This window comes from Aedes aegypti, chromosome 3, assembly GCF_002204515.2.
Source record: "Aedes aegypti strain LVP_AGWG chromosome 3, AaegL5.0 Primary Assembly, whole genome shotgun sequence".
Classification (NCBI taxonomy): Eukaryota; Metazoa; Arthropoda; class Insecta; order Diptera; family Culicidae; genus Aedes; species Aedes aegypti.
In genome coordinates this window covers 327,292,431-327,318,974 of record NC_035109.1, presented here as the reverse complement: position 1 = coordinate 327,318,974, position 26,544 = coordinate 327,292,431, and the positions used below count along the sequence as shown (strand labels likewise).

General features: G+C 36.5%; 1 protein-coding gene across 1 annotated transcript in view; it reads left to right on the top strand.

The window, feature by feature from the left end:
* Positions 1-26,544, top strand: part of LOC5569794 (patched domain-containing protein 3) — a 324,648-nt gene that overhangs the window by 156,715 nt on the left and 141,389 nt on the right. The window contains exons 2-3 of the mRNA XM_021848595.1: positions 7,658-7,788; positions 8,772-8,917. Of these exons, the coding sequence (XP_021704287.1) occupies positions 7,658-7,788; positions 8,772-8,917 (277 nt within the window). The remainder of the gene's footprint in view (positions 1-7,657; positions 7,789-8,771; positions 8,918-26,544) is intronic.

The window sequence follows — 26,544 nt, the reverse complement described above, 5'->3', positions numbered from 1 at the left end:
CGGTGAAAAATCACCGGAATCCGTAAAATTTCGACAAAATTACGGTGTTTTATTTTACCAAACTGTTCAGCTGTTGAGATTACGGTGAAATTCACCGTAAGAGCTTAGTGTGTAGCATTTTAAATCAAGTCCGTAAAAAGAAAGGCGCTGAAAAAAATTGCAGACAATTATTTTTTATTTTACTTATAAACTTGGGTTATAAAATTATGGTTAGGCTTCAAAACATTCATATGACAAGATTGAAACTTTGATTGAACTTTAGATTTTCTTGATATATGCAATCAAACAGATGTTTTGAAGCTTTAAATAATTATGTGAATATTATATTATATTCGTGTCCAAATTAATAAATTTATAAATAAACAAAATATTTTAAAGAATTGATTAAAAATCAATGCTCTAACTACTTGGAGTACATATTTTTTTGCCATTTGTTAACATGATATAAATTCAGCCGTTTTAGTTTTATCCATATTTTCTTTTGGGGCTTTATTTCTTCAAGAAAATAATATATGCTCTTCTTGGCAAATATTACATTTAAAGCAAAATATTTATTCCGTGAATTAAGCCTTCAATGTTGCAAGAGATCTCCACCCAATCAACTCATCATTTGTGTTGATATATCAATGCTCTTGATGGAATAGCCCGAATATTAATGAGGATAATAGATTCAAGTGTTAACAAATTTGCCCTATCATTAAATTTTGGTAATAACTCGGTAATTTGAAGAATTTTTATTATTTAACGCTTTCATTATAGGTTGTGTAAGATTATTTCAGTATGGAAACGATAATGAAAATCAACTGAAATATTAATAGAGATTATTGTATTTGTATAATAATCGTCAAAATTTTCGAAACATTCCAAATATTTCAAGTGTAATCTTTTATGTATCTGGCCACTGTTTGCTAAAATGATTCGAAATTGGATAATATTAACGATGATTCATTTCAAATCAATATATTTTCCTGATCAATTTCATTGAAATCTATTTCCTAACAACGAATAATTTAAAAAAGCAATCCTCTAATATAACGAAACTTTTGTTCAATATATTATAAAATATATTGAACCCTAAATCGACAGTAACGAGCTTCATCAATCCAATCATTTTTTTTTTCAAATTTTTTATAGTAAACTTGTTTTTTATGATAAGAACAGCAATAGTAATATAATTTAGTCTATAAGAAACTGGAAACCAAAACCAAGGAAAATGTTTTTTCTTAAACTTTTCCAAATTTCTTTTGAGCGCTACTATATATCAAACTGTTAGAATAGATTATCCTTTCATTTCAGTCAGTAATTAATATTAAACTTTGTGTTGAACTTCTCAATTCCAATATGCTCGATATGCTACGTATTTTCCAGGGGGGAGTACCAGCATTTGTGACGAAATGCTACGAGGGGGGAGGGGGTGTAAAAAATCAGTGAAAAAATGCTACGTCATTTATGGACGGCCCCTAAGGGAGAGATGACTGTAACAATATTTTATGACCAATAATAACAATTCAAAATTGGCTCCGTAATACCTTATATTGCTTGACCCTATGAAAAATCAGTCAATTGCCTCGGGCTGCAAATCTCTTTAATAAAGGTATCTATCTATCTATCTATCTAAATCAGTCAATTGTGAAATACTTTCATACATGTTAGTGCAATATTTTCAATGCATTTGAACATGCTAACCGGTATTAGAGTGCCTAATTAATCCATTCAAACTTGGTTTTAAAATCACCAAGTTTGAAAGGATTAATTAAATTCAACACTTCAAAAAGGGCCATACTCAAAATTTCGACAATCTTATCATTAAAAACTCCGCCCAAAGGTTACAAATGACTAAAAACACCTACTTTTAACCAAATTTCGATGGTTTATTTCTTCTGGTCAACACAAATCCGTTTAAATATCTCACATTTCCTTTGAATTTGTGGACTCATACAATCAATCAAAAGGGCGTAACTTCAAAACGGACCCTACGTTTTGTTTTTTAATTTTGCCCGACATGCAGTTGAGCTATAGAAAATAACTGGAGAGCACACATTTGATGGAGATTTTTTTTTCTGATAATTACGGTCAGGGGAGCACCGTGGACCTGATATAGCATCAAACGCACAGTGTTGCCAGTTTTCCTGTGTTGTTTGCTGGAAAATACCCACTGAGAACTTTTGCCCCGACTCTCCAAGGCATAAGAACGCTAGGTCCAAGGATTAGAATATTATAATACAAATTAGGTATTAAGGCATTAGGCATAATAGACCGAGTTAGTAATCGTACTTAAAGTACATTAGGTATTACTCCTCTCCGTATAATTGTCCGTATAATGTACATGGTACTTCAGAAATTATGGGATTTTGATAACTATAACCATAGTAGAAAACAAACAAATAATTTATGTTCTTGTATTTGAAAGTGTAGGCCTGATTCGACGCGCACACTTTCCGATCAGAGAGTTTTGTAATGTCTCCTACCAGGACATGACTAGACATGTTTGAACAAAATTCTCCAGAAGGTCCGAATTGGACCAACCCTGTTCCAATTCGGACCACCCTATGTATCATCGTTTTTTGTTATGGTAGTAATAAATAATAATTCCGATATGTCTGGTATCAAGGCCTATTGAACTTCTTCTGTAACGCAAGCAAATTTCAATTTAATTCGAGTCAAAACTAGCTCAAGTAAAATGTGAATTAAATTTAAAAAACAAGTATAATCCGAATCTAATTTAAAATTGCGTACAGACAACTCTCCCTAACTCGATTTTGAACGGACCATAGTGTATGGAAGAATTCGATATAAAGGAATATGTTTTCCAAACTTTTAACTTTGAAAAATGTGTTGAGAAACCTTGCATGAAAATATCGGGTTTCCCAAGAAATTTCTCCACGAATATTCCTAGTGAATTTCTCCAAGGATTTTGCTTAGGATACCTCATCAGTTCAGCCTAGATTTTCTCAAAAAGTACCACGGAAATGGAATTTCTTTCAGAATTATTTCGAAAATTATAAAAAAATTCTTCATACACTCTTCGAGCAATTTTTCAAGAAGGTCCTAGCTTCTCTAAGATTTTATCCAGTGACTCATCCATAGATTTCCCTAGGACATCCTCCAAGATTCCTGGCACTACCTGGTCAAAACATCTTCTAAAATTCGATCAATAACTTCTCCAGAAATGCAGGAATTTCCAGGGATTTCCTGTGCAATTGTCTCTAAGGATTTATATGTGATTTCAACTAAAAATTAATCTGTAGATACCTTCAGCAGTTATCTTGGGATCTAAATCTTGAGATAGTATTTCACAAGATTTTCTAAAGGAATTTTTCGAAAAACATTGGGTATCATAACCAAAGGAATTTGTGCAGGAGTGATTGAAAAAGTGACTGTAGTATTAACCCGAGCAGAAGAAAATAACTACTGAATACCAAATTGAGGTATTCCATACCAGATACTTACAACCTGGATGAGCCCTGCATAAGAGGTAAAATACCTTAAATAATACCTTCTGCATATATTACAAATACCAAGCTGATAACTAGATCAGGTATTGTAATACCTAAATAAAACTTGATGGATTTTCATATAAAAGTGAAACTTTTCAATAGAAGTTCAATACCTCCAGCAGTCCTCAATAGCTATAGAATACCAAAATGAAGTATTTTTAATTGTTTAAACATTATTTTTAAATACCATTATAATGCCAAAATGAGGCATTGACAACTGAACAATACCTAATTATGGTACGATACCAAAATATGGTATGCATAAGTTATTGCGAAGTTATTCTTTCCTTCTCGGGAACTGGTGTAAAAACTAAACTGCAGGGATAATATTTGATTAGGATAAATTTGTTAAAAATAATGAGGATATTACTGAAGGCAAAAGCTTTGGAGTTTTCTTGGATTTCCTGAAGGAAACTTTCTAACCGTGATTCGAAAAATCGCTAGAAGAATTTCTGGGAGAATTGGCAGAGACGAATTTCAGAAGAGATTCCTCTAGGAGACCCAGAAAGTATAAAAAAACTATGATAATTTCTGAATCTTTTCCTCAGAGAAATTGAAACAAAATTCTTGAAGAGCTTGTTGAACCCGATGTAGTCGCTGAAGGTTTGTTTGGAGCCTGTACAATTTTGCATCAGGATTCAATGCAAGCAGAATACGGAAAAAAAGATTTTGGTGACCATTTGCTACTTGCACAAATGTCTAGGGCATTTCTGAATCTGTCAAGATTTCTTGACACTCTGGGACTTCTATATAGGAATTATTCTGAAAAGAGATTTATCTATGCTTTGATAGATTATATCAAGAGTGATCGCACGTTCAGAAATCGCTGGCACACTTGTGCCTTTTATAAAACAATGCAACTGGTCTTAGATCAATCCATATTTTCTTCCAAAGATTCCTCAAGAATAACAAAGCGTAACAAAAATTACATTTTTGCGTGTCTCAAGGATCAAATTATGTGTCTCTAGTAGATTTGGGGTTGCTGAATCTGGTGCCATTCTCAGAAATGTTCCAGCACGTCACAATTTTTAGCTACAGGTCGCCAAAGTTGTATAAAACACTGGTTTTATTAATGTTTACATAAAAATTTAAAGTACAATTTATCATACATTTTTGTAATCTAATCCACCAAACATGCAAAATAGAACTTGAACTTTCATTTTAGACATAATTTGATTGAAATTTCGCGATTAGATTTCGATTAAACCGATTTCTTCAACATGCTTGCAGTCTCCATACAAAATTCTTCGTTTCTTCTATATGGCAAAATACAACAATTCTCTAAACCATAAAAAAAAACTTTTCCGTATCGAAAGTAATACAAACTTTGATGATAAGTATTGTTATACACATAAAGTTTGAATTCTGTGGCAAATTAAGCCAATATATTACCTTACAAGCTGGCAAACTTGCATGCAAGTTGGCTGAAATAGTCATTTTTTGCATTTTCAACAGTCAATATCTAGAAAACTAGACGTGCTATGATATTTCTGAAAACGGCAATGGATTCAGGAACCCTTAATTAAGTGAATAGCGGTATTTTGGTGCTGGAGACAAAAACGTGTTCCGCAGTGTAATTTATATGGATGTTTCAAAAAACTTCTCATGAATTTCTTCCAGCAATGCTCACGAAAATTTCTCTCAGAACATATACAGGGTTGCTCGTTGATATTTTTAAGAAACCACCCATCCATTCATTCAGATATGCCATAGATGATTGTTCCATTTATTTTTCCAACGATTAAAGAAGTTTCTAGTAATAATTCGCTATAGATAATCTCAATCGTCTTACCACGAGCCAGAATGTCACGCTTCACTAGACATGAGAAAACCATAAAAAACATTATTGTGTCTTCCATTCTTCATAAGAATAAGAATAGGTACGGCGTTTATCGAGTTTGTGTGTGTATTGAACAGATGATAGATAGCTTATTTTTTTTTCAAGCTTTCTGTTGAATTTGTTTTTGTTGAATCGTGGGTAAGACAATCCTTTGACTGTCCCACCCATTTTTTTTTGCGTAGTACATGTCCTACCCACTTTCCGCGCCACTGGTACGAATATAATATTATTGAGACAATAGGGTAATGACTGTTTATTTTGTTCTCAAACGCTAACAGTTGGCGCCAGCAGCAAAAATTACAGACAACAACCTTTCGAACATTCAGCTTCTCTTACCGGCCGCCGAACGACGACACTGTTGTTTGTATGTCACCCGCTGATCGCGCTACGCTGGATTCTCAAATTTCTCAAACTTTCAACACAAGCGCATGGAAGAATGGTAGTCGGAGAACTGTCAAAACGTATGAAAAATAATGAAAATCGTAAATAACTTGCAATTAGGAAACTGGATCAAAAAAGTAGTGATTACAAATCAAGTGTAAAGTGAATACATAACTTTTTGTGTTTAGTTCATCTTCCGTGGTGCTTTCTTTGCTTCAGGATTTTGTTTTTACTACAATTGAAAAAGAGCCATCTATTGCCTTTTTAGTTTTGAATATCGCCCTATTGAAAATTCGGCAAAACAAATTTCCTCAGTATTTATAAGATTTTTTCGAAGACTTTTTCTTGATTTTCTACCAAGTCGAGAAGAGTTTCACGGGGTGGAACTCTTGGGATAGACGGAGTACAAGTTTAAAATCAAGAGGTCCCTATTGAACCATATCGAAAGGTCCGGTTGGAACCAATACACATTGTGTGATGTTCGAACTAGTTGAGCACAAACAATTCAAAGACATATCAAAACCATATAGTCAGATGAAAGCTTAGGTTTTGGGGCTTCCATTATAAAATAACATAGAAAGATAGGAGAATTATTGTCACTTACAAAAGCTTGGAAATAATGCTAACAGACAGTGCACTAGAGCACTTCAAAACAACAAACTAATCAAACAAAATAAGGTATCAAATTAATTGTGCTAGATCCAATCCGGTAGGAAAACGGTACACACGATCTTTACTGTAGCACCAGTATTGAGAAATGCTTGATGGTCCGAATTAGAACATGGTCAGAATTGGACCAGGTTCCCCTATAATATCAATTCTTATTTGGCTAGCACATACCTTACTTGTAGGTTTTGTTTAAACATTGCTACCAAAACAAATTTAAAAAAAATCTTTTTGACATAACGAGCTTAAGTACATTATTGTATCTGACATATTCCACATACATTTTTGTTCAAAATGTTATTCGGTTTTGTTAGAGAACATTTGACAAATTGTAACATTGTAAAAACTCACTTGTTTTCTCTCAACAAGAATCTGAAAATTATATCATTTAAGGTATTTTTACTAGAATTTTAGATTTACTTAAGTTTAATTGCTACACATTGGGAAAGTCAACAAAAAGTATTGATCAAAATATGTTTCAACGTGAATTTAGGGTCTTGTTTCTGACAATCTTGAAAACGACCACAGCTGGAATCGGAATCTTTGTTCCTATTGAAATTACATATTTTGCAGTAAATAGGTTAAATTCAAATAAGCGATATTCTGAGAATCAATCAGCTCTGTTTTCTTAAGAATGTTCAACAAATCTTGAAACATAACAGCACATTGGCTGACTGACTGACAAAGGACAGTTATACGACGTCATGGTTCTAATTTGGAATAAAATAAATTAACTAATGCAGAATTTTTCCGGCAAATGTCATGAACTACTCAAGTACTAGCCGTCTAATTTTGCCATTTGGGGCTTATGAGGATGTTGTAAGGCAAATAATCCGGCAGGGTGAATTACGGTGCTACGTTTTTTGAGAGAATAATAGAAGAATATTCAAAGGAATCTGAATGAACTCAGGAACTGATTTCTTGCAGAACGTTATTGGAGAAAACTGCATCCAATTTTATTCAGCTCAATTGAGAATCAATTAGCTCTGTTTTTTAAGAATGTTCAACAAATCTTGAAACATAACAGCTCGTTTCCCCATTTGGTAATCATTTGAAAATTCACGCGTTGAATTATTTGCTACCCGGTGAAATTTTTTGGTAGAATTGAAAAACGATATTCGGTTATATTGTTTGATGAGTTTCCGATTGAGATTGATGAGGGATGTAAAATAGATTTTCTCAAAAGAATATATAAAATAAAAACCAAACAAGCAAATTAGCCTATCACTTTACTTATATTGTTTTTTCTTCTCCACATATATTATTCTTCCAGATGGCTTGCGGTATCTCGTGCGTGGACAATGCTCTGAATCGTACGTTTTACAAGTTGGGCATCTTCATCGGACGACATCCGGGCTACTTTCTTATAGTGCCAGTGCTGCTGGCCCTACTTTGCATGACCGGGTAAGTTTCTGACTGCTCAACTCAAACAGTGTCGTCGTTACATCATTCACCCAAACAGCAAGCTAAACGAGACGAGACGAAGCATCTTGTCCAGATTTAATGCATGCGAAAGTATTTCAAACAAACTGAGCAATGTTTGCTCGCACTCATAACTATACACCATTACCGAGCTGTTAAACGAGCAATTGTTTGGCAACCTGTAAATCGCCGAAGATGTTGCAAGTTTTTTGATTTATTATTCCATACCGAGTAAACATACCATTCAACTGTTTTTGTTCAAGCACTAGTTCCGTTTATCCAATCAATCTCCAAATTATTTCCTTCTCAATCTAATTGAGAGCAATAACTGTTTTCCTCCAAGATACATTCATATTGGGCTTGAAACATTTAGCAAACCACCCAGGCATGCAGCCTGTTACGCAACTTATAACTATTGGCCGGCCGGTTTCACACCGCAAAACAAGCTTTCACTTTCCTAGTTATCTCCACCGTTCTTTCCCGCACCCTATCCCGATCTTAAGAATTTTTCACACCTCGTTCAACAAGTGCTTCGTTCTCGTCGAATAGGCTAGCGCCCAGCAATCACTCGGCGCCCGTTAGGGTGCTGCTTATCTTTCAAAACTTCTTGAAACAAAAAATTCGTGTGATCTTCTGAAATCAAATACTATAGAAAGTGAAACCTCAAAGTTTGAACCAAAAATATTATCATTTAGAGATAATGCAAGCGACTCAAAATGGGAATTTTAAATTTACAAAAATATGAACTTCAGTTTAGCATTCAGTAAAGTTTTCATAACTTCGTTATTTTTCAACTTATGTTCTTTTATTTGTTCTATTCTTTTATGATTTGAGTTCAGAAGAGCACACAAACTTTTGGTTCCGAGAACTTTCTAATGAAAAGCCGCACCCTAGTGCCCAACCATTTAACTCGGTAGTTATTTCTCTTGCTTCTCTTCTTCTCTTTGGTTCCCACCACGAAACAGCTACCAACAGATCCGCTACGAAATCGACCCCGAGTACCTGTTTTCGCCAATCCGAGGCGAGGGCAAATCGGAACGTGCCATCGTCGAGAACTACTTCAAGGTCAACTACACACACCGGTTCAACGTGGGCCGCATCACACGGCCGGGTAAGTGCTAACCCATTCCCCAGAGCTATGGAATGGTCTATATTTCTCGTATGATCTATCGTACATCTATCAGGATTAGTTGCATTGCTCCCGTCGTGAAGTACCGTTCAATATATTCAATTATGAATCGTGAGAACTGCGTTCATCTATATAAATAAAAATGGAATGGTGTTTGTATGTCACGAAATGGCTCACGAACGGGGCAACGGATTTAGATAATTCTTCCCCCATTTTGTTCGTCAAGGATTCCGACGTGTTTGTGTGCATAAAAATCCCAGGATATTCACCGGGAAAGTAGGAGAAACGGGACTGAACGGAACTGTCATTTTGTATGGGACGATTCATAGCGGTTTTCAACAGCCTACTTGATGGCAAGACGAAGTTTGCCGGGACCACTAGTTTCTAATAAATATTCTACGATAATCCCTTAGTACTCACAAGACAGATTCAAATATTGATTTTTCTGTCATCATTCTACTCGAAAAACGAACAGAATTCTACTCAAATCCTGAACAGGATTCCACTCGAATCTTGAACAGGATTCTACTCAAATTCTGAACGGGATTCTACTCAAATCCTGAACAGGATTCTACTCGAAACCTGAACAGGATTCTACTCGAATACTGAAAAGAATTCTATTCGAATCCTTAAAAGGATTCTACTCGAATCCTGAAAAGGTTTCTACTTGAATCCTGAAAAGGATTCTACTCGAAACCTGAAAAGGATTCAACTCGAATACTGAACAGAATTGTACTCAAATCCTGAACAGGATTCTACTTGAATTCTGACCAGGATTTTACTCGAATGCTGATCAGGATTCTTTTTGAATCCTGAACAACATTTTTCTTGAATCCTGAACAGGATTCTACTCGAATCCTGAACAGAATTCCACCCGAATCCTAAACAGGATTCTACTCGAAACCTGAACAGGATTTTTCTCGAATCATGAACAGCATTCTACTCGAGTCCAAAACAGGATTCTACTCGAATCCTGGACAGGATTTTAGTCTAAACCTGAACAGGATTTTAGTCGAATCCAGGACAGGATTTTACTCGATTCCTGGACAGGATTCTACTTAAATCCTGGACATGTTTCTACTTGAATCCTGAACAAGATTCTACTCGAATCCTGATCAGGATTCTACTCGAATCCTGATCAGGATTCTACTCGAATCCTGAACAGGATTCTACTCGGATCCTGAACAGGATTCTACTCGAATCTTGAACAGGATTCTACTCGAATCCTGAACAGGATTCTACTCGAATCCTGAACAGGATTCTACTCGAATCCTGAACAGGATTCTACTCGAATCCTGAACAGGATTCTACTCGAATCCTGAACAGGATTCTACTCGAATTCTGAACATGATTCTACGCGAATCTTGAACATGATTCTACTCGAATCCTGATCAGAATTCTACTCGAATCCTGAACATGGTTCTACTCGAACTCTTAACAGGATTCTTTTCGAATCCTGAAGAACATTTATCTCGAATCCTTAACAGGATTCTACTCGAACCCTGAACAGGATTCCACTCGAATCCTAAACAGGATTCTACTCGAAACTTGAACAGGATTTTTCTCGCATCATGAACAGCATTCTACTCGAATCCTGGACAAGATTTTAGACGAATCCTGGACAGGATTCTACTTTAATCCTGGACAGGAGTCTACTTAAATCCTGACCAGGATTCTACTCGAATCCTTACCAGGATGCTACTCGAATCCTGAACAGAATTCTACTCGAATCCTTAAAATGATTCTACTCGATTCCTGATCAGGATTTTACTCGAATCCTGAAAAGGATTCTACTGGAATCCTGAAAATGATTCTACTCGAATGCTCTCAGGATTCCACTCGAATCCTGATCAGGATTCTACTCGAATTTACCCGAATCCCGAGGATTCAACTGGAATCCGGTTCAGGATTCGAGTTAAATTCTTTTCAACATTCGACTACAATCCTGTTCAGGATTCGACTAAAATCCGGTGAAGGAATCGAGTGGAATCCTATTCAGGATCCAAGTAGAATCCTGTTCAGGATTTGAGTAGAATCCTGAACATGATTCTACTCGAATCCTGAACTGAATTCTACTCGAATCCTGAATTGGATCCTGAATATTCGAATCCTGAACAGGATTTTATTCAAATCCTGACCAGGATTCTACTCGGATCCTGAACAAAATTCTACTTGGATCCTGAACACGATTCCACTCGATTCCTTAACTGGATTCTGGTCGAATCTGGAGCAGGATTCAAGTCGAATGTCGTAAAGGATTTTACTCGAATTCTGAACCGAAATCCAGTCGAATTCTGAATAGGATTTTCCTCGAATACTGAGCCGGATTCTACTCGAATCCTAAGCAGAATTCTACTCGAATCCTAAGCAGGATTCTACTCGAATTCTGAACAGGGTTCTAATTGAATCCCGAACAGGAATCTTCTCGAATACTGAACAGGATTCTACTCGAATCCTGAACAAGATTCCATTATAATCCTGAACAAGATTCCATTCAAATCCTGAACAGGATTGCTTTCCTTGTTTGCTTTCCATTGCTCAATTTTCGACCGAATCGAATTGAGATTGAACTTTGAAGTTCCGTACCGTTGCTGTAATCGATTTGCTGATTAAACGAAGTGTTGAGATCCACACTTCCGCAGAATTCGCGTTCTCCGATTCTAGGCAAGCAATGTTTTAACTTCTGTTTCCCTTTAGCGTTATAAATACTATTGATAATTGGTTTCTAAGATATTTATAGCTACGAGTGAATGAGGAAGACAAAAACCTCATTTATCACACGCATAGAGAATTGACCTCCGAAGCGCTGGATGTCCGCACTGCACTCTAGGAGGAAAGCACAAATTTTCGTCCTTCAAGAATTATGTGCCAGTTGTCGGACTTTCATACAAACTGCGCCAAAATCTTACGAATGCATCGAAACTACTAGTTGGCCAAAAACTAGTGCTCTTACCCTACTCCAAACCGGAAGCTACGAGGTGTTAGAAGCAAACCGAGTTACATTTATTGAATGAATAACTTGTAGTGTGGAATGCACATTCTGCTCCTGTTTCCACCATAGCGTCATACAACTTGACATTGATTTAACCTGTTTTACAAGCAATAAGTAGGATGATTGGATTCACATCCAAGGTGATACTAATGCCAGTACAAATCATAATTGCTGAAGAACTTATTGCCTAGGCAACAGTTATCACGCAAAACCTCGAATTTCCGCTGTAGCTCAGCATTTATAGAAAGTATGTCATATGCCCAGCTGAGAAAATATACAGTCGTGGAACAATCATTCAGCAGCAAAAATCTTGTTATCGTCTGTCCTTGATCACAACCGGACCAGTTTGCAGCCTCGTACAACAGAACGCACGCACAAAGTTCTCATAAGAGAAAGTCGCCACATTACACAGAAGTCCAGTTTTCGGAAAAATTGGCAAAACTTATAAAAGTTAAGAGCCTTAACATGTTTGAAAACCATTAATAATATTATAATTTCGTTCTATTAAAATTAAATTGTAGACGACGATAAAAAAGAGTCTTCAACAAAATCATGTAAGCACTTCTTCTTCTTCTTCTTCTTCTTCTTGGCATTAACGTTCTCACTGGGATAGATCCTGCTTCTCAGCTTAGTGCTCTTATGAACACTTCCACAGTTATTATCTGAAAGCTTTCATTGCAAAAGTTGCCATTTTCGCATTCGTATATCGTGTGGCAGGTACGATTATACTCTATGCCCAGGGACGTCTAGGAAATTTTCATTACGAAAAGATCCTGAACCGACCGGGAATCGAACCCAGACACCTTCAGCATGACTTTGCTTTGTAACATCGGATTCGGCTAAGGAAAGCCCATAACCCCTACCACTATTTATGTCTAAAATTATTGAGAACGCGGCATTTGTTTTCATGATTTTAAAAATTTGGACCACTGTGCACGCGTGTAGTCGGTGGTGATTGTAGAATCAGCAGGTGCACCGGTTCGCACAATCAGTCACCATTCTAAAGGGTCTCACGGATTCAGCCAATTAACGCTGCCTGCGGTTGACGGAGTCTGGTCAGCCAGCCGCTTCTGGTGATCTCAAAAAGGAGTTTGATTCATTTATTCGCTACCTAGAAGTGTGCCTTTTGATCTTTGGCACTTTAGTAACTTTTCCATTGCCACTAGGTACTGCTGCCGACTACCGGTAAACTTGGTCAAAGCAAAACCGGTCGAATCGCTTCGAAGGGATCAACCGGTGCAACTCCAATTATCGCTGCACATGTGCTTTGAACCGGATGATTGGATTTTTTGTGACGTGAGTTGCAGTTTACAGTTGTAAGCTTGAACTTAGCTTCTCTAAGAGATCAACAGTGTTCTCTAGACCGTTATCAACAGAAAATCTCCAACAATTATATACTAACCAAAAGGTATCTATGGCTAAACAGCCTGTCCGTGAAATCATAATGCCCGTTTTTGAGTCACGTCCTTTTAATGATAGAAGTCCACACCTTTTTAGAAAAACGGTGATTTATATGCTTTTTTCATTTACTGTTATTATCAAAGAAAGACACCACCAAAGCTTGGTTCAAAGTTGAATTGTACAGGTATTCTTAACCAATGTGCGGATTTTTGAAATAATAGATCATCAAAATTTTAAATTACGCCTTTTCTAAAGCATTGTCAAAATCATTAATTTAAAATAAATTACCGTAGCATCCGAATACCATTAATCCTTATCAAATTTATTCATTGATACGTACTGCTTTCGGATGACTTTCTCAGTCTGGTTGTCCACAATCAATGTTTCATCCATTCTCTACGTTTCGGCCGATGGGTTTTGAAGCCATTTTTAAGAGACAAAGTCATGAAGATTGAGCTAGCTTTGGTACAAATGCTGAAATGTCCCACAATACAGATTACTACATTACTGGTTTCCCGGTTACCATTCCGGTGCTCTAAAAGGACCAGAATAATCATTTATTTATCCTGTTGGCAAATACATCCAAAACTACAGGTTTTCAAAGTCAGGGTATCTGAAGGGACTTTTTTCAGATGTAATAGTGGCCAAATCTGGATCTCTGTGAGGGTTTCTTAAACTAGATATGTGTGCCTTTCGTTTAAGGTGAAGATGAATCGAAGCCAAAGCTCAAAATTTCAAGAGCACAAATCTGGAGAACCAAACACCCGTTTGAGTTGAAAACTTAATCGATTGATCACTAGCTGGTGGTGACCAATCGATTAGGTTTTCTGCTCAAACGGATGTTTGGTTCTCCAGATCCGTGCTCTTGAAAATTTGAACTTTGGCTTCGATTCATCTTCACCTTAAGTCCAACTGAACTGAAATCGGTCAACAAACTGATTTTTGCGACCTGTTTAATTTTTCGGGTCGAAACGACCTTATGTCACAGTGTTTAACTTTTTGCTATAAAAGACAATTTACACCGTCTTCAGCACATAGGTTGCACAGACTGAACAATCACTAACACGATAATACGGAATAATAACGGATAATACGAAACACTCAGCAGTCCAGTGATGAATTTTTCGGTCGACGAAAAGTTTTCACCGACTGGAGCGGGAATCGAATCCACACTTCGTGGCACAATACGTCCAGACGACTGACGCCGCTAACCCAAGGCCACGAATCCCACACTCTAGTTTCAATTCCCACTTTTTGTTAGGGACTGAAGAAAGTTAAAATCGAGTATTTGAGTTCTACAACTTGGAAGACTTTCAAGAATATGTGTAAAACTTGAACAAAAATGGCTCTCGAGAAGGTAATTTTGAATATCAATTACAGGTGGCTCGTCTGTCTCCATTTATGGGTGATATGGTTTACTTTTGCGAGCATTTTAATTTAAAGTCATTCATTGAAATCATCGCAAATTTGTGAGCTTAATTCATATATTGTTGCCATAATTTCTAAAATAGTGAAGTTTGATTGAATCCGAAAAGAAATACTTAGTTGGTCAAACATCCTCAAATCCCTCAACTTTAGAATATTTTCTCGTACACCTCATTTGAATCACCTAGTAGAGTCTGTTGAAGCATTTTTTTTCTCTTTATCCTGAAGGGTATTACTCAAATTCATTAAGGTGTTCTAGGTTTGAAGATGAGTCCAGAAATCTGAGACATAGTTTACAAGTGTTTATATTATTCTAGTTGTTTTTGACTTTGTTGAAAATATTGAAAGTTTTGAGATCACGAGTGCTTTGTTGAAACCAAAGCAGAACATTCGTTTTTTCGAGTAGAAGTCTTTCTCAATTTGCATGTATTGTGCTCCCCAAGCCGAAAGCTCATTTTTTCGTTGTCCCCAAAGTTTTTATTTCTTTCCTTTTTTTGAATTGCTTTTTGAGAGTTGTGTTTGATCCTTCGACCTTGACGCTTGCTTCTGCGGGAGCCGGCGAAGAGGGCAGGATCAAACATGTCGCGCGTCGGTCGAGTGAAAGTGAAAAAGTGGCGTGATCGTTTAGTTATGTTTGATCCTTTGACCTTGACGCTTGCTCCTACGGGGGCCGGCGATGAGGGCAGGATCAAACATGTCGCGCGTCGGTCGAGTGAAAGTGAAAAAGTGGCGTGATCGTTTAGTTGTGTTTGATCCTTCAACCTTGACGCTTGCTTCTGCGGGAGCCGGCGAAGAGGGCAGGATCAAACATGTCGCGCGTCGGTCGAGTGAAAGTGAAAAAGTGGCGTGATCGTTTAGTTATGTTTGATCCTTCGACCTTGACGCTTGCTCCTACGGGGGCCGGCGATGAGGGCAGGATCAAACATGTCGCGCGATCGGTCGGGTAAAGTGAAAAAGTGGCGCGTTCGATTAGTTCTTTTTGATCTTTCGAAGTTGACACTTGCTCCTGGGCAGTGCAGCAAGAAAGCCCGAGCAGTCGTCAGTTGTTTTCCCTCTCGGGTCGTGCGCCTATTTTCTCTGAGTGCTTTTATATAGCCGATCAAATGAGTGAAGCTGAAAGTGGATTGTTGCTGCTCAAGGATGACGGATCAATTGGTGAGCTCGTTTCATGCTACTATTTCAAATCTATAAAATATGTATGACTGCACCTTTAATCGTTACAACGGTGAGACGTAAATATGATTTTTCAACAAACTATGAAAGGTTCGTCACTGTGAGTGTCGACATAAACTCTGATTCATAAATTATTAATGTCTAATTTTTTCTTTTTCAAAACACCTTTTACCTTTATTTTTGTAATTAAAAAAAAACTTTGAATGGTTCGACACTACGAGTGTAGACTTGCGAAAGGTTCACTTTATTCAACAAACTTTGAAAGGTTCGTCACGTCAAGTGTCGGCATAATTTTTCTCTACATAGATATTGTTCATATCAAATGAAAAAATAATATTTACATATAAGCATGTTTATATCTCACCAATAATTATTTATCATGGTCTAATCGCTTATCAAAGTGAATCCTGTGACCCAACGATCCTCCCCATTAACAAACATCCCTCCCAGTAACCTTTGTGGAGATGCAGAGGCAAACACGGTCTCCAAATAGCAAAGGTTACACACTAACATTCCTTCCCCCAATCCCACCTGACTGCAAGGACGTGGCCGGCGCCGTTATTGACCATGTATAAATAGAGGCACTGAATTATGCACACTGAAGAAGATTATGGCCAATCCCAGCCGATCTTCTAGTTGATTCTTTGTGCATTTTCACTGACTCCGGTCAATCACGGAATAGCAACCATTGATATGTGTAGTCAGTCTAAGCTAAGCTAAGCTAAGCTAAGCTTTCCTTTTTTTGAATTGCTTTTTGATGGCTCAAGCAACCTAGTTCGGGTTTTCTCATCGCCGGAGTGTTTTTTTGTACAATGAGCTTGCTAATCAAAGTAGATTACGGCTACTCAGTCAAGGGTGGATGATCAATTTGGTGAGCTCGTTTCATGCTTTTATTTTGAATGTTCAATATATTTTGAAACGTATTTTTTACTTGACAACGGTAAGAATGTTGCTTATAGGAATTGGTTTAACATTTATGGATGAACCTGCCTACGGCAGAAAATCCCTCAATAAAAAAGGAAAAAAAATAGTTTAACAAAACAGTAACAGTTCATACATATATGTAGGCAGTTTGCTAACCAAAGCACACCTCCCTGGCATAAAATTGTCTTACCACCAATACCCATACTCTCCCGCAAAAGCGTAAAAAGGGAGCGTAAGTTGGAATTCAGAGCGTAAGTTCAAAATTTGAGTGTAAAAAGCTTTTCGTTTCCGTTATCCCTATTGATCTTATCAATGGATCAATAGGGATGACGGAAACCATATTGAAACTTTATGTTGGAATCTAAGATCACGCCTTCCAGTTTAACAGATGAACAGAACAGATGAGTAGATGCCGTAGATCGATGCCTGACGCCATTTTGGGTTCCAAGCTTGCTACTTCCGGATTATGAAAATCACTTGAAACTCATGCAATATTGGTGATTTTGGAACGGTATCGATGAATAGAAGGCGAAAGCCTATGTCTTTCATCAATTGTGTGCGGTCGCAATGATAATCTGGATCTTTCGGTAAGAAAACTTGATAAAAGGTTTGGTTTCCTACTGGTTCCCGTCTGAAAACAGCTAGTAGGATGGAAAGTGAAATAAAAACGGGTTTGAGGAACCACCAGAAGGATGCAAAGGTTAGACATATATTACGGAGGCCAGATCTTTTGGGTACGTTCTGTTGCTCTCTGTTGCTAAAAATGTCGTCAACTTTCGTACATACTTCGAAGCATCGACAAGGACTTAAGTCATTCAAGATGAAAACAGTGCCGAACCGCAATGATATTTAGAATGTGATGACCAAGACACGCGCTCGTAAGTTCTATCGCGAATATTTGACAAAATTTTCCTGCGTGATAATGGACGACCAAACTTATGTCCTAGAAGATTTTAAACAGCTTCCTGGTATGGCTTTCATGCAACGGAATTGCAACGTCATTCATTCAACGAGCATTTCAGGACGAAGAGAAAGGCCAAGTTTCCCAAAAAAAACTGTTTGGTTGTACAGGCTATATGTAGCTGTGGTCGAGCAAGCAAAAGCTTCATTAAAACCGAAACAGTGAATTAAGAAATCTACCTCGAAGAATGCCTGCAAAAACGATTGTTACCATTCCTACGTAGTCATGACGCTTCCTAGATTTTGTTTGGCCTGATTTGGCTCCCTGCCCTCCTACGCCAAGGATGTCTTAAAATGATCGGTGTTGAGACAGACTGAATCAAGTGCTTTTTATAGTTTCAGAAAAACGTAAGCCAAACGTACTACCAAAAATAATTTGGACAAAAGCTGTTAAATTGGTTGCAGAGAAGTATGCACTCACACGCATGGCCGGAGTAAACTCTTTTTTTTTTTTCACTACACTACAACTCTTAAGTTCGTCAATTTTTCATTCAGTTCAATTGAGTAATAATAATTTGGTTTTTAATGATTAACGATATACAAAATGTGTCTTGAATGGAAAGCAAATTTGTTTTATTTCAAACTCCATGTGTCCAGGTTTTGTCGCAAACAAGCCATATTGCATGAGTTTGAAGTGACTTCCACAAACCGAAAATGGACTAAAAAATGGATATTTTATCGTGTTGTAATTTCTTTGTTTTATATATCAAATGCAAATTTTCAGACCCGAGTGCTTAAGATTAACAAGTTTCGAAAAGTATTACATGCACATTATGTAATTTGTTCCGTCAAGTCTCATAATGCTTGAGCTTTTGAAAAAATAGTTAATTATAAAGTAAATTTGAACCATGCTTAAGCGTGACAAGTCATTTAAGACTATTATCGGTAGTCGGAAACTACTATGATACTTTATTTGAAATTGATGTTTTAACAGTCATGCCTTCAAAATTATGCTTTGCATACGATTGTTAGATATGTTTATGAAAAGTTCTTGGCGTTCCAGCCAGATTTCTGGGATCTTCAGTGCACAGTGTAGAAACTACAGTGTAGTTTCTTCTCCATCTACAGTGTAGAATCTACAGCAGTGTAGTTTCTTCTTTTTCTATAATCCCTGAATCCCTGAAGAATCCAATATGGATCGAAACGTTCGAGAAGAAAGCCAACTGTAGTTTTTGATCCCAAAAAACCGAGTGAAACGTCAAAACTTCTCTAAAACATGAAAATAATACTTTTTTCAGAAAATAACGATACGATTGAATCATCGACATAGGGAGAGATATCGAGATGTAGAACTTCGAGATGTGGAGAGTCGACTGTGAACTACTAAAATGCGATCCATTGAGCTTGGTAGAGAAGTTTAGATACGAATTGGCCACTTTATTGTAAAATTGAGGCGCCTCGGGAACCCGAAAATAATCAATTGTAGGGTCAAATCAAATGCAATACACATGGTTATCCAATCCAATCGTTCCTCAAAATGATTACGCTGATAAGTTTTTCTTGAAATTCTATAATATAGTGGCCACATTATTGCCGATCCCAGAAATTATCTGTGCCTTGAAGTTTGCCCATCTACAGGGGCACAGAAGCACAGGAATCTTTTCTCTCGACCTGACCGCAATAACTCCGACCACAGGAATATTTCCGAGATCCTTTAGCCACTTACAGAAACTACACATGTGTACGAGTATACTGACGAAAAATACACTGAGCGGTAAAAGTTTCAGTATTTTTTCGTTCACTCAGGCTTATAGGGGGGGGGTCTTCCTTGGCCGAATCGTTAGAGTCCGTGACTACAAAGCAAAGCCATGGTGAAGGTATCTGGATTCGATTCCCAGTCGGTCCAAAATCTTTTCATAATGGAAATTCCCTTCACTTCCCTGGGCTTCCACACGATATACGAATGCGAAAATGGCCACTTTGACAAAGAAAGCGCTCAGTTAATAACTTTTGAAGTGGTGCTCATTGAACACTAAGCTGGGAAGCAGGTTTTGTCCCAGTGAGGACGTAATGCCAAGAAGAAGAAGTCCTATACGAGTTAACGCTATTTAGTACATCTTCGTACTGTATGAACTTGCTTTGAAAGCCTGTGTAGAAATCTCACCAAATCATGATTGCACTGCAGAATTACAAACAGAAAAGGGGATCAAGACTCTCCCGTCTCCTTTTATAGATTATTTGATCTGATGATAAGCTCTCCTATAATAAATCTCTGACTTACATGACTTTGCGAGAATATGTAATTCAATAAATCATCAATCACGTGTCAGAAGAGTCACCTAATGTATTTTGCGTATTTTCTCCTTGCTTAATAGGAATAGAAATGACGATAATTCATAGGATTCTATTCGTACCGATAGTGACTGAGAATTTATGGATTCCTCTAACCCCACGTCGATATTTCATTTTTATTCATCCAACGATAAAATTAACACCACAGTTATGAATGATGCAGTCGTAAAACGGTAATGATGTTTACATGCTTCTATGAATAGTGAACGTAATCGTCGTCGTCGTCGTCGCAAGCCACCAAAGTCACCTCCAAAGTAATTATCTGGAAACACCTTGCCTACGATTTGGACGCGCGTGCGCAGCCACTGATCACGATCAGCTTGTGCTAAGAATTGTCTCTAAACCCTTTTTGTAATTGGCACGTTGTTTGCTTCCCATCGCAGCATGTTACACAAAATATCCGAACAATTCGAATCCCATTATGTGTATCCTCCTATCATACTTCTTCTTCTTGGCATTACGCTCTCACTGAAACAGAGCCTGCTTCTAAGCTTAGTGTTCTTACGAACACTTTCACAGTTTGTAACTAAGAGCTTTTTTCTCCAAAGTTGCCATTTTCACATTCATATATCGTGTGACAGGTACGATGATACTCTTTGTCCAGGCAATTCAAGGAAATTTGCATTACAAAAAGATCCTGGACCAATCGGGAATCGAACCCAGACACCGTCAGCATGGCTTTGCATTGTAGCCGCACACTTTACCACAACGCTAAGGAAGGCCCCTATCCTCTACCATACATCAGTTCCTACAGTGCAAGCAGATGTGAGCTACAACGTTGTTACGCATCCAAACAAATCAATTAACCACTTCGTGAGAAAAGGTGTAATCTTTTTGTTTCGATTCAAGTTTTTTATCTCTCTCAGATATTGCTCCATTGCGATCATCATCGTTTCATTTCCCCCCGCTTGACTTGGGAGGTTGTTGAGGGCATTGCTTCTTCAAATGGCAAGATATTTCACCACGCACCCTTCAACTCCGTACTGCTCGTAACACAGATGTTGCTTCCTATGCTGCCAGTTTGGAAAAAAAAATCTGAATTAATGGTGCATGAAGTAATATAGTTTTGCTTTGAAATGAAATCAAATGTTGAACTAAGAGCAATGCCTTATCATAGCGAGATGAGATCAAAACTTTAATAGGCCTTGGATATTTTTTGGTAACTTTTATTCCACAGATGATAATGTACGGAAATGTACGGAATATTCTGAATATGGAGTCATTTTATCATAATAAACGCAGCACCTCGAGGTTGAATTACCAAAAGAGGGTGTCCTACCCACGAATCAACGAAAAAAACAAGATCAATAGAAAGCTAGGAAAATAAATTAAACTATTTATAATCTGTTTAGTATACATACAAACTCGATCAACGTTATAGAGGATAAAAGACACGAAAAGAATTTTTCTATGGTTTTCTCATACCTATTAAAGCGTGACATGGTTTGTGCATGACCCTCAAAAATTCTGACTCATGAGAAGAACGTTTGAGAATATATATTTTGATTATCTTGGGAAACTAACTGTTATAACTGCTACAGAAAACTTCTTTAACCGTTTGAAAACAAACAGAATAATCATCAATGGCATTCTGAATGAATCAATGGATGGTTTCTTAAAAATATCAGTTCTGTGACGAACAGCAGAGAGCATTATTGAAAGTAACTCTTAAGAAGTTTCTGGAACATCTGTAGAGAATTATCAGAAGATTATTGAAGAATCTTTGGATGAAGGAATGTTGGATTGAGGAATCGTTGGAGTAATGGATTAATCTAATACCAGTCGCATCGTATAATAGACAGCACGAGTGTGATGTTGCTAGCGATTTCTGAACGTGCGATCACTCTTGATATAATCTGTCAAAGCATTGCTGAATCTCTTGTAGATTTTCAGAGCAACTCTTGTAGAACTCTTGCAGCATGCTCTCTAGAAGTTCTAGACTGCTTCAGAATGGCCGTAGACATTTCTGTTAGTAGTTCTTAGTAAATTTCTGTTTTGATCAAATTTCTTATATTTTGTGGTATAATTCATGAAAATATTTAGAGCAGATAATGACGATTTTCTATTAATTTTTTTTGCAGAATTTTAAAGAAATTTCAGCGAAATATTTGATGGAGTTTCTGCACTATGAAACATTTTCAAGCATCATCAAAATCTCCCGAAAACTTTTACGATTAGCCGTTTTACTTCAGTGCAATGAAAAAAAAAAACTACACAAATTCACAGACATTTTGCTGTTAATTTATTTGTTATCAAGAAGTAGATAAGGAAATCAGAACAACCTCACTGTAAAAGCAAGTAGTTTGGTCTAAGTTTGTTAAATTTATTTAAAAATTAAGTTTTAAAGAGATATGAATATGTATTAAGGCTATTTACATTTTTTAATATGACTAATAACATAAGTTGCTCCAATAAATGATCCTTAAAATAGGACTGCTCGTAGATTTAATTTTACATGGTCTATATTTTGATGCAAGTCTAAAGACATTTTGAAAAATGTCTCTTTTTTAATGGAAGGTCTCCAAAATTTCTATTTTAACCAAAATGATCCAGTTTCCTTTTTCCTTATTTTGCTTGCCTTCATTTATTCTATTCTGAAAAAATTTTAGGAATTATCATAATGAGTTATGTAGAACACTTTCAGGGTCTCATACAGGAATCTCTTTAAAAATTCTGTTATAAATTTCTCAACCAATTCTCTCAGAAATTTTTCCATAAATTTTTCAAAGGATGCTTAGAAGAATTTCTCCAGAATTTAGTCCATGAAATCCTTGAGAACTCCAAAGCTACCACCTCCAGTAATTTCCTCGGGTATTACTTCGATTTTTTTTTTTTCAAAATTATCCTATAATTTCCTCCACATATTTTTTTACTAATCCTTCAACCAGATCTCCAAAGATTACAACAGAATTGCTTCCGAGAAAATCCATAAAGGTTTATGTCAGCGTTTTTGAAAAAAATATTGGTTATTCAAAAAAAAAAACTTGGAAGAATTCCTCCGCCTATTCATGTAGATTCCTTCAAGAAATCATCTACGTTTTCTTCTAGAAATTGCAAATTCCTTTAGGGGTTCTTAGAACAAATCTATTTTTTTTTTCTAGGAATTTCTCCAGCATTCCATCCAAGTATTATGAGGTTTCTCAAAAAATCCCATGCACTCTTTAAAAGTTTATTCAAGTTACTGTTCAAACTACTTTTATCAATAATTCCTACACATATTTCTGCAGAGATTCTATCCAATGTTTTTTTTTTTTGAGAAATTAAAATATTTCGATTATATTAGCAAATTATGTAGGAAATCTTCTAGAGCTTCTTCAAAGTTCAGGAGTTACTTCAGAGATTCTTGTTCATTGGATGTGACTTCAAAACTTACCATAGTTTAATTAGAGGTTACTTTAGGATTTCATTTAAAAATCGGATTTATTTTTCAAATAAAAAATCCATGGCATTTTCCTGAATTAATAACTCAAAGAATTCCAGAAAAAAAAATGAAAACTCACGTAATAAAATCTTAAAGAACTACTTGTGGGATTTCTTTAAAAATCTTAGGAGGCATCTCTGGAGCAATTGCTGAAGGTATCTTCAGGGAAATCTATAGAAATCTTATATAAATCCTTAAAGACAATTTTATAAGAAGCCCTTAGAAATTTCAGGATAAGTTATTGATTCAATTTTAGAAGAAGTTTTGACTGCAAATCTTGGAGGATGTCTCATGGAAATCGATAGATCACTGGATAAAATCTTGGAGGAGTTAGAACTTCCTTGAAAAAATTCTCAAAGAGTTTTCGGAGGATTTCAGATGATTTCTGAAACAATCTTTAGGGAAATTTCATTTGTGTGGTTCTCCTTTGGAAAATCAAAGTTAAGGTTGTCCTAAACAAAACTCATGGGAAAAATCCTTGGTAGTTAACCATAAAATGAACTCTTTAAGGGATTGTCGGAGTAATACCTGAACATTTAGACACCTGAATAAATTTCTGGTGAAATTCCTAGACAAAATAATGAAAAACACGTTCAGTGACACTTATCGTAATGTCACGAGGAATTCTCAAAAAGTCTTTGATCATAGAGAAATTTCTAATATGATGCTATGACAAATCAAACTCTTATCTTCTGGCTTCTATAAGATTTCTTTTTGTTTTCTAGGATCCTATTTGGTCCTCAAGTATAGGTACTTTTAATTTCCAGCGTTGGATTCCGTGGAGTAAATTTTTTTCTTAGCTTCAATGTGAACAAAATATTTTTTAACATTTGTCCTACCCATGGTTTTGAACGTGGACGCGCCTACATGTGTCAACGTATTGAGATGGTCGGTAATCCAATCCGCATGGTTATTTGATAAATTTACTCATCACGCATGGTAAAGACGGATAAACTATGGGTAAAATTATATAAAAAAAGGGAAAAAATTCACGTGCTCGGCTGGGATTTGAACCCAGAACTCGTGTATGCTAGACGAGCGCTTTACCAACAAAGCTACAGAGCCACTTGGTGTTCCAATAACTTGGGTTACAAGTTTCGAGTTCAAATCCCCATAGATCACGCAGACCCTTTTCATAACCCATATCCATCCATCTCATACTACACACGCGCGCAGAGCGAGTGCGATTTGTTTAGTGTTGAAACTGTTTGCCCATCGCTTCCACAATAACTGTATTATAGAACAGTAGGAACAAATGGTCCAAAACGCCACTTTAAGGATTTGTGTCGTTTCTCCTAATGAGATCCACATTTTAACGCCATTCGAAGTCCTAACAGTAACTTTACAATATTTGCTAACTATCATCATAAGAGCATTTCCCAAATATGGGTTTTTAACACGTTTAAATCGTGTAGAAAAGTTGGTTGAAAAATGGTGGTGGTTCAAAATGACCAAATGGATGGGGTAGAATGCCATTTAGTATGGAGAACTAGTAGTTAGCAACCATGTGTCTCCATAAGTTTGCTCTGTGGTATGGAAACGCTTATTCTTTAATGAAGTCATCGAAAAACCTTAAAATTCAGGCAAAAAAGGGAAAATTTTTGAATTTTAACGGAAAATTAAGGAAAAATCTATGAGGCGGCAACTCTTGGGTAAACATATTTTAACATCGTTTAGCAAAGAATACAAATTGAAACGTTCTAGGAATGATTTAATGAGGTGAACCATTTTAGCCCATTTGTGCGTCTTGGACCATGTTCCCTTACAGATACGGAAAGGCACGTTGATAGCCACGTTCGCATTCAAATGACGATATGACTATTACAGAGAGACAGTAAATTCTAATATTTATTTATTTATTTGTGTTTAACTAAAAATGTTGGAAGAGGGAAGAGCCCCTTTGAGTGATTTTCTTTTGAAATTGTTCTCAAAAAGGCACAAAAACCTCCCTATTTCTTTCAAAATAATATAACAAATTATTATTAATAATAACATATAACTCTATAGGCTCAGGCGGCATTTATCCATGGCAGAGCCAACAAACACTCCAATATATATTGACACAAAGAACTAAGTTCAAATCCCAGCTGAGCACTTGAATTTTCCATAGTTTCACCCATAATTTATTCATCTTTACTACGCGCAATTAGTTAATTAATTTGTATTTCATGATTTTACATACAGAGGTGGTAAAGCATCCTTCCATATTCTTCATCTACTTTATGGCGTTACGTATCAACTCAAACAAAACCTGCTTCTCAAGCTGGTATTTTACTAGCACTTCCACATTATTGACCTGAGAGCTTTACTGCTAAGATTAAAGCAGAAATTTGCTCATGAGTTCAAACAGAAATTTGTTGAAATATTGCTTCTTGGATTATTTTATGAATGACTGGAGTTATTTCATAAAATAAAAGATCCATACCACTTTTAAGAATTTCTTTAGGCATATCTCTATTATTTCATGAGAGATTTTTCCAAATTGATTACCAGTACAGTAAAAATTACCAGTAGTTCTCTCGAGTACTTTTCAAAGTGTGCATAATCAGACTTATTTCGGCAAGCTAGCGTTTTGCCCAAGGAGAAGAGGTTCGATCTGACACTAATATTTTTTTATGCAGCATTCGGGAATGCAATGTGTCGCAAAATGATTTTGAACAAGTTATGTTAAATAAAAGATCAGCAGAAGAAGCAATAGATAGACCACGAACAAAACCCGAAGACGATCGATGCAATCTGTGATGGAATGTGATCCATACTCAAATGCCATCAATATCATGTATGACAACCGAGTTATTCAATTCTGTGCAAATTTATGGGAAAACCTACGAAGTGAATGCACCATTGAAAACAAAAAATAAGATCAATGACCAGTAGCCTGTTTTCGAGTTCAACCGGCAAAACTTTCGTTTTTCTCCGACATGAGATCTCCTTCCTGTACACAGCAATTGGTATACTCACTTTTAACCGAACCCCATGATCCCTGCCGAGCGAAGCCTGAATAGAGGTGCGCATTCACTA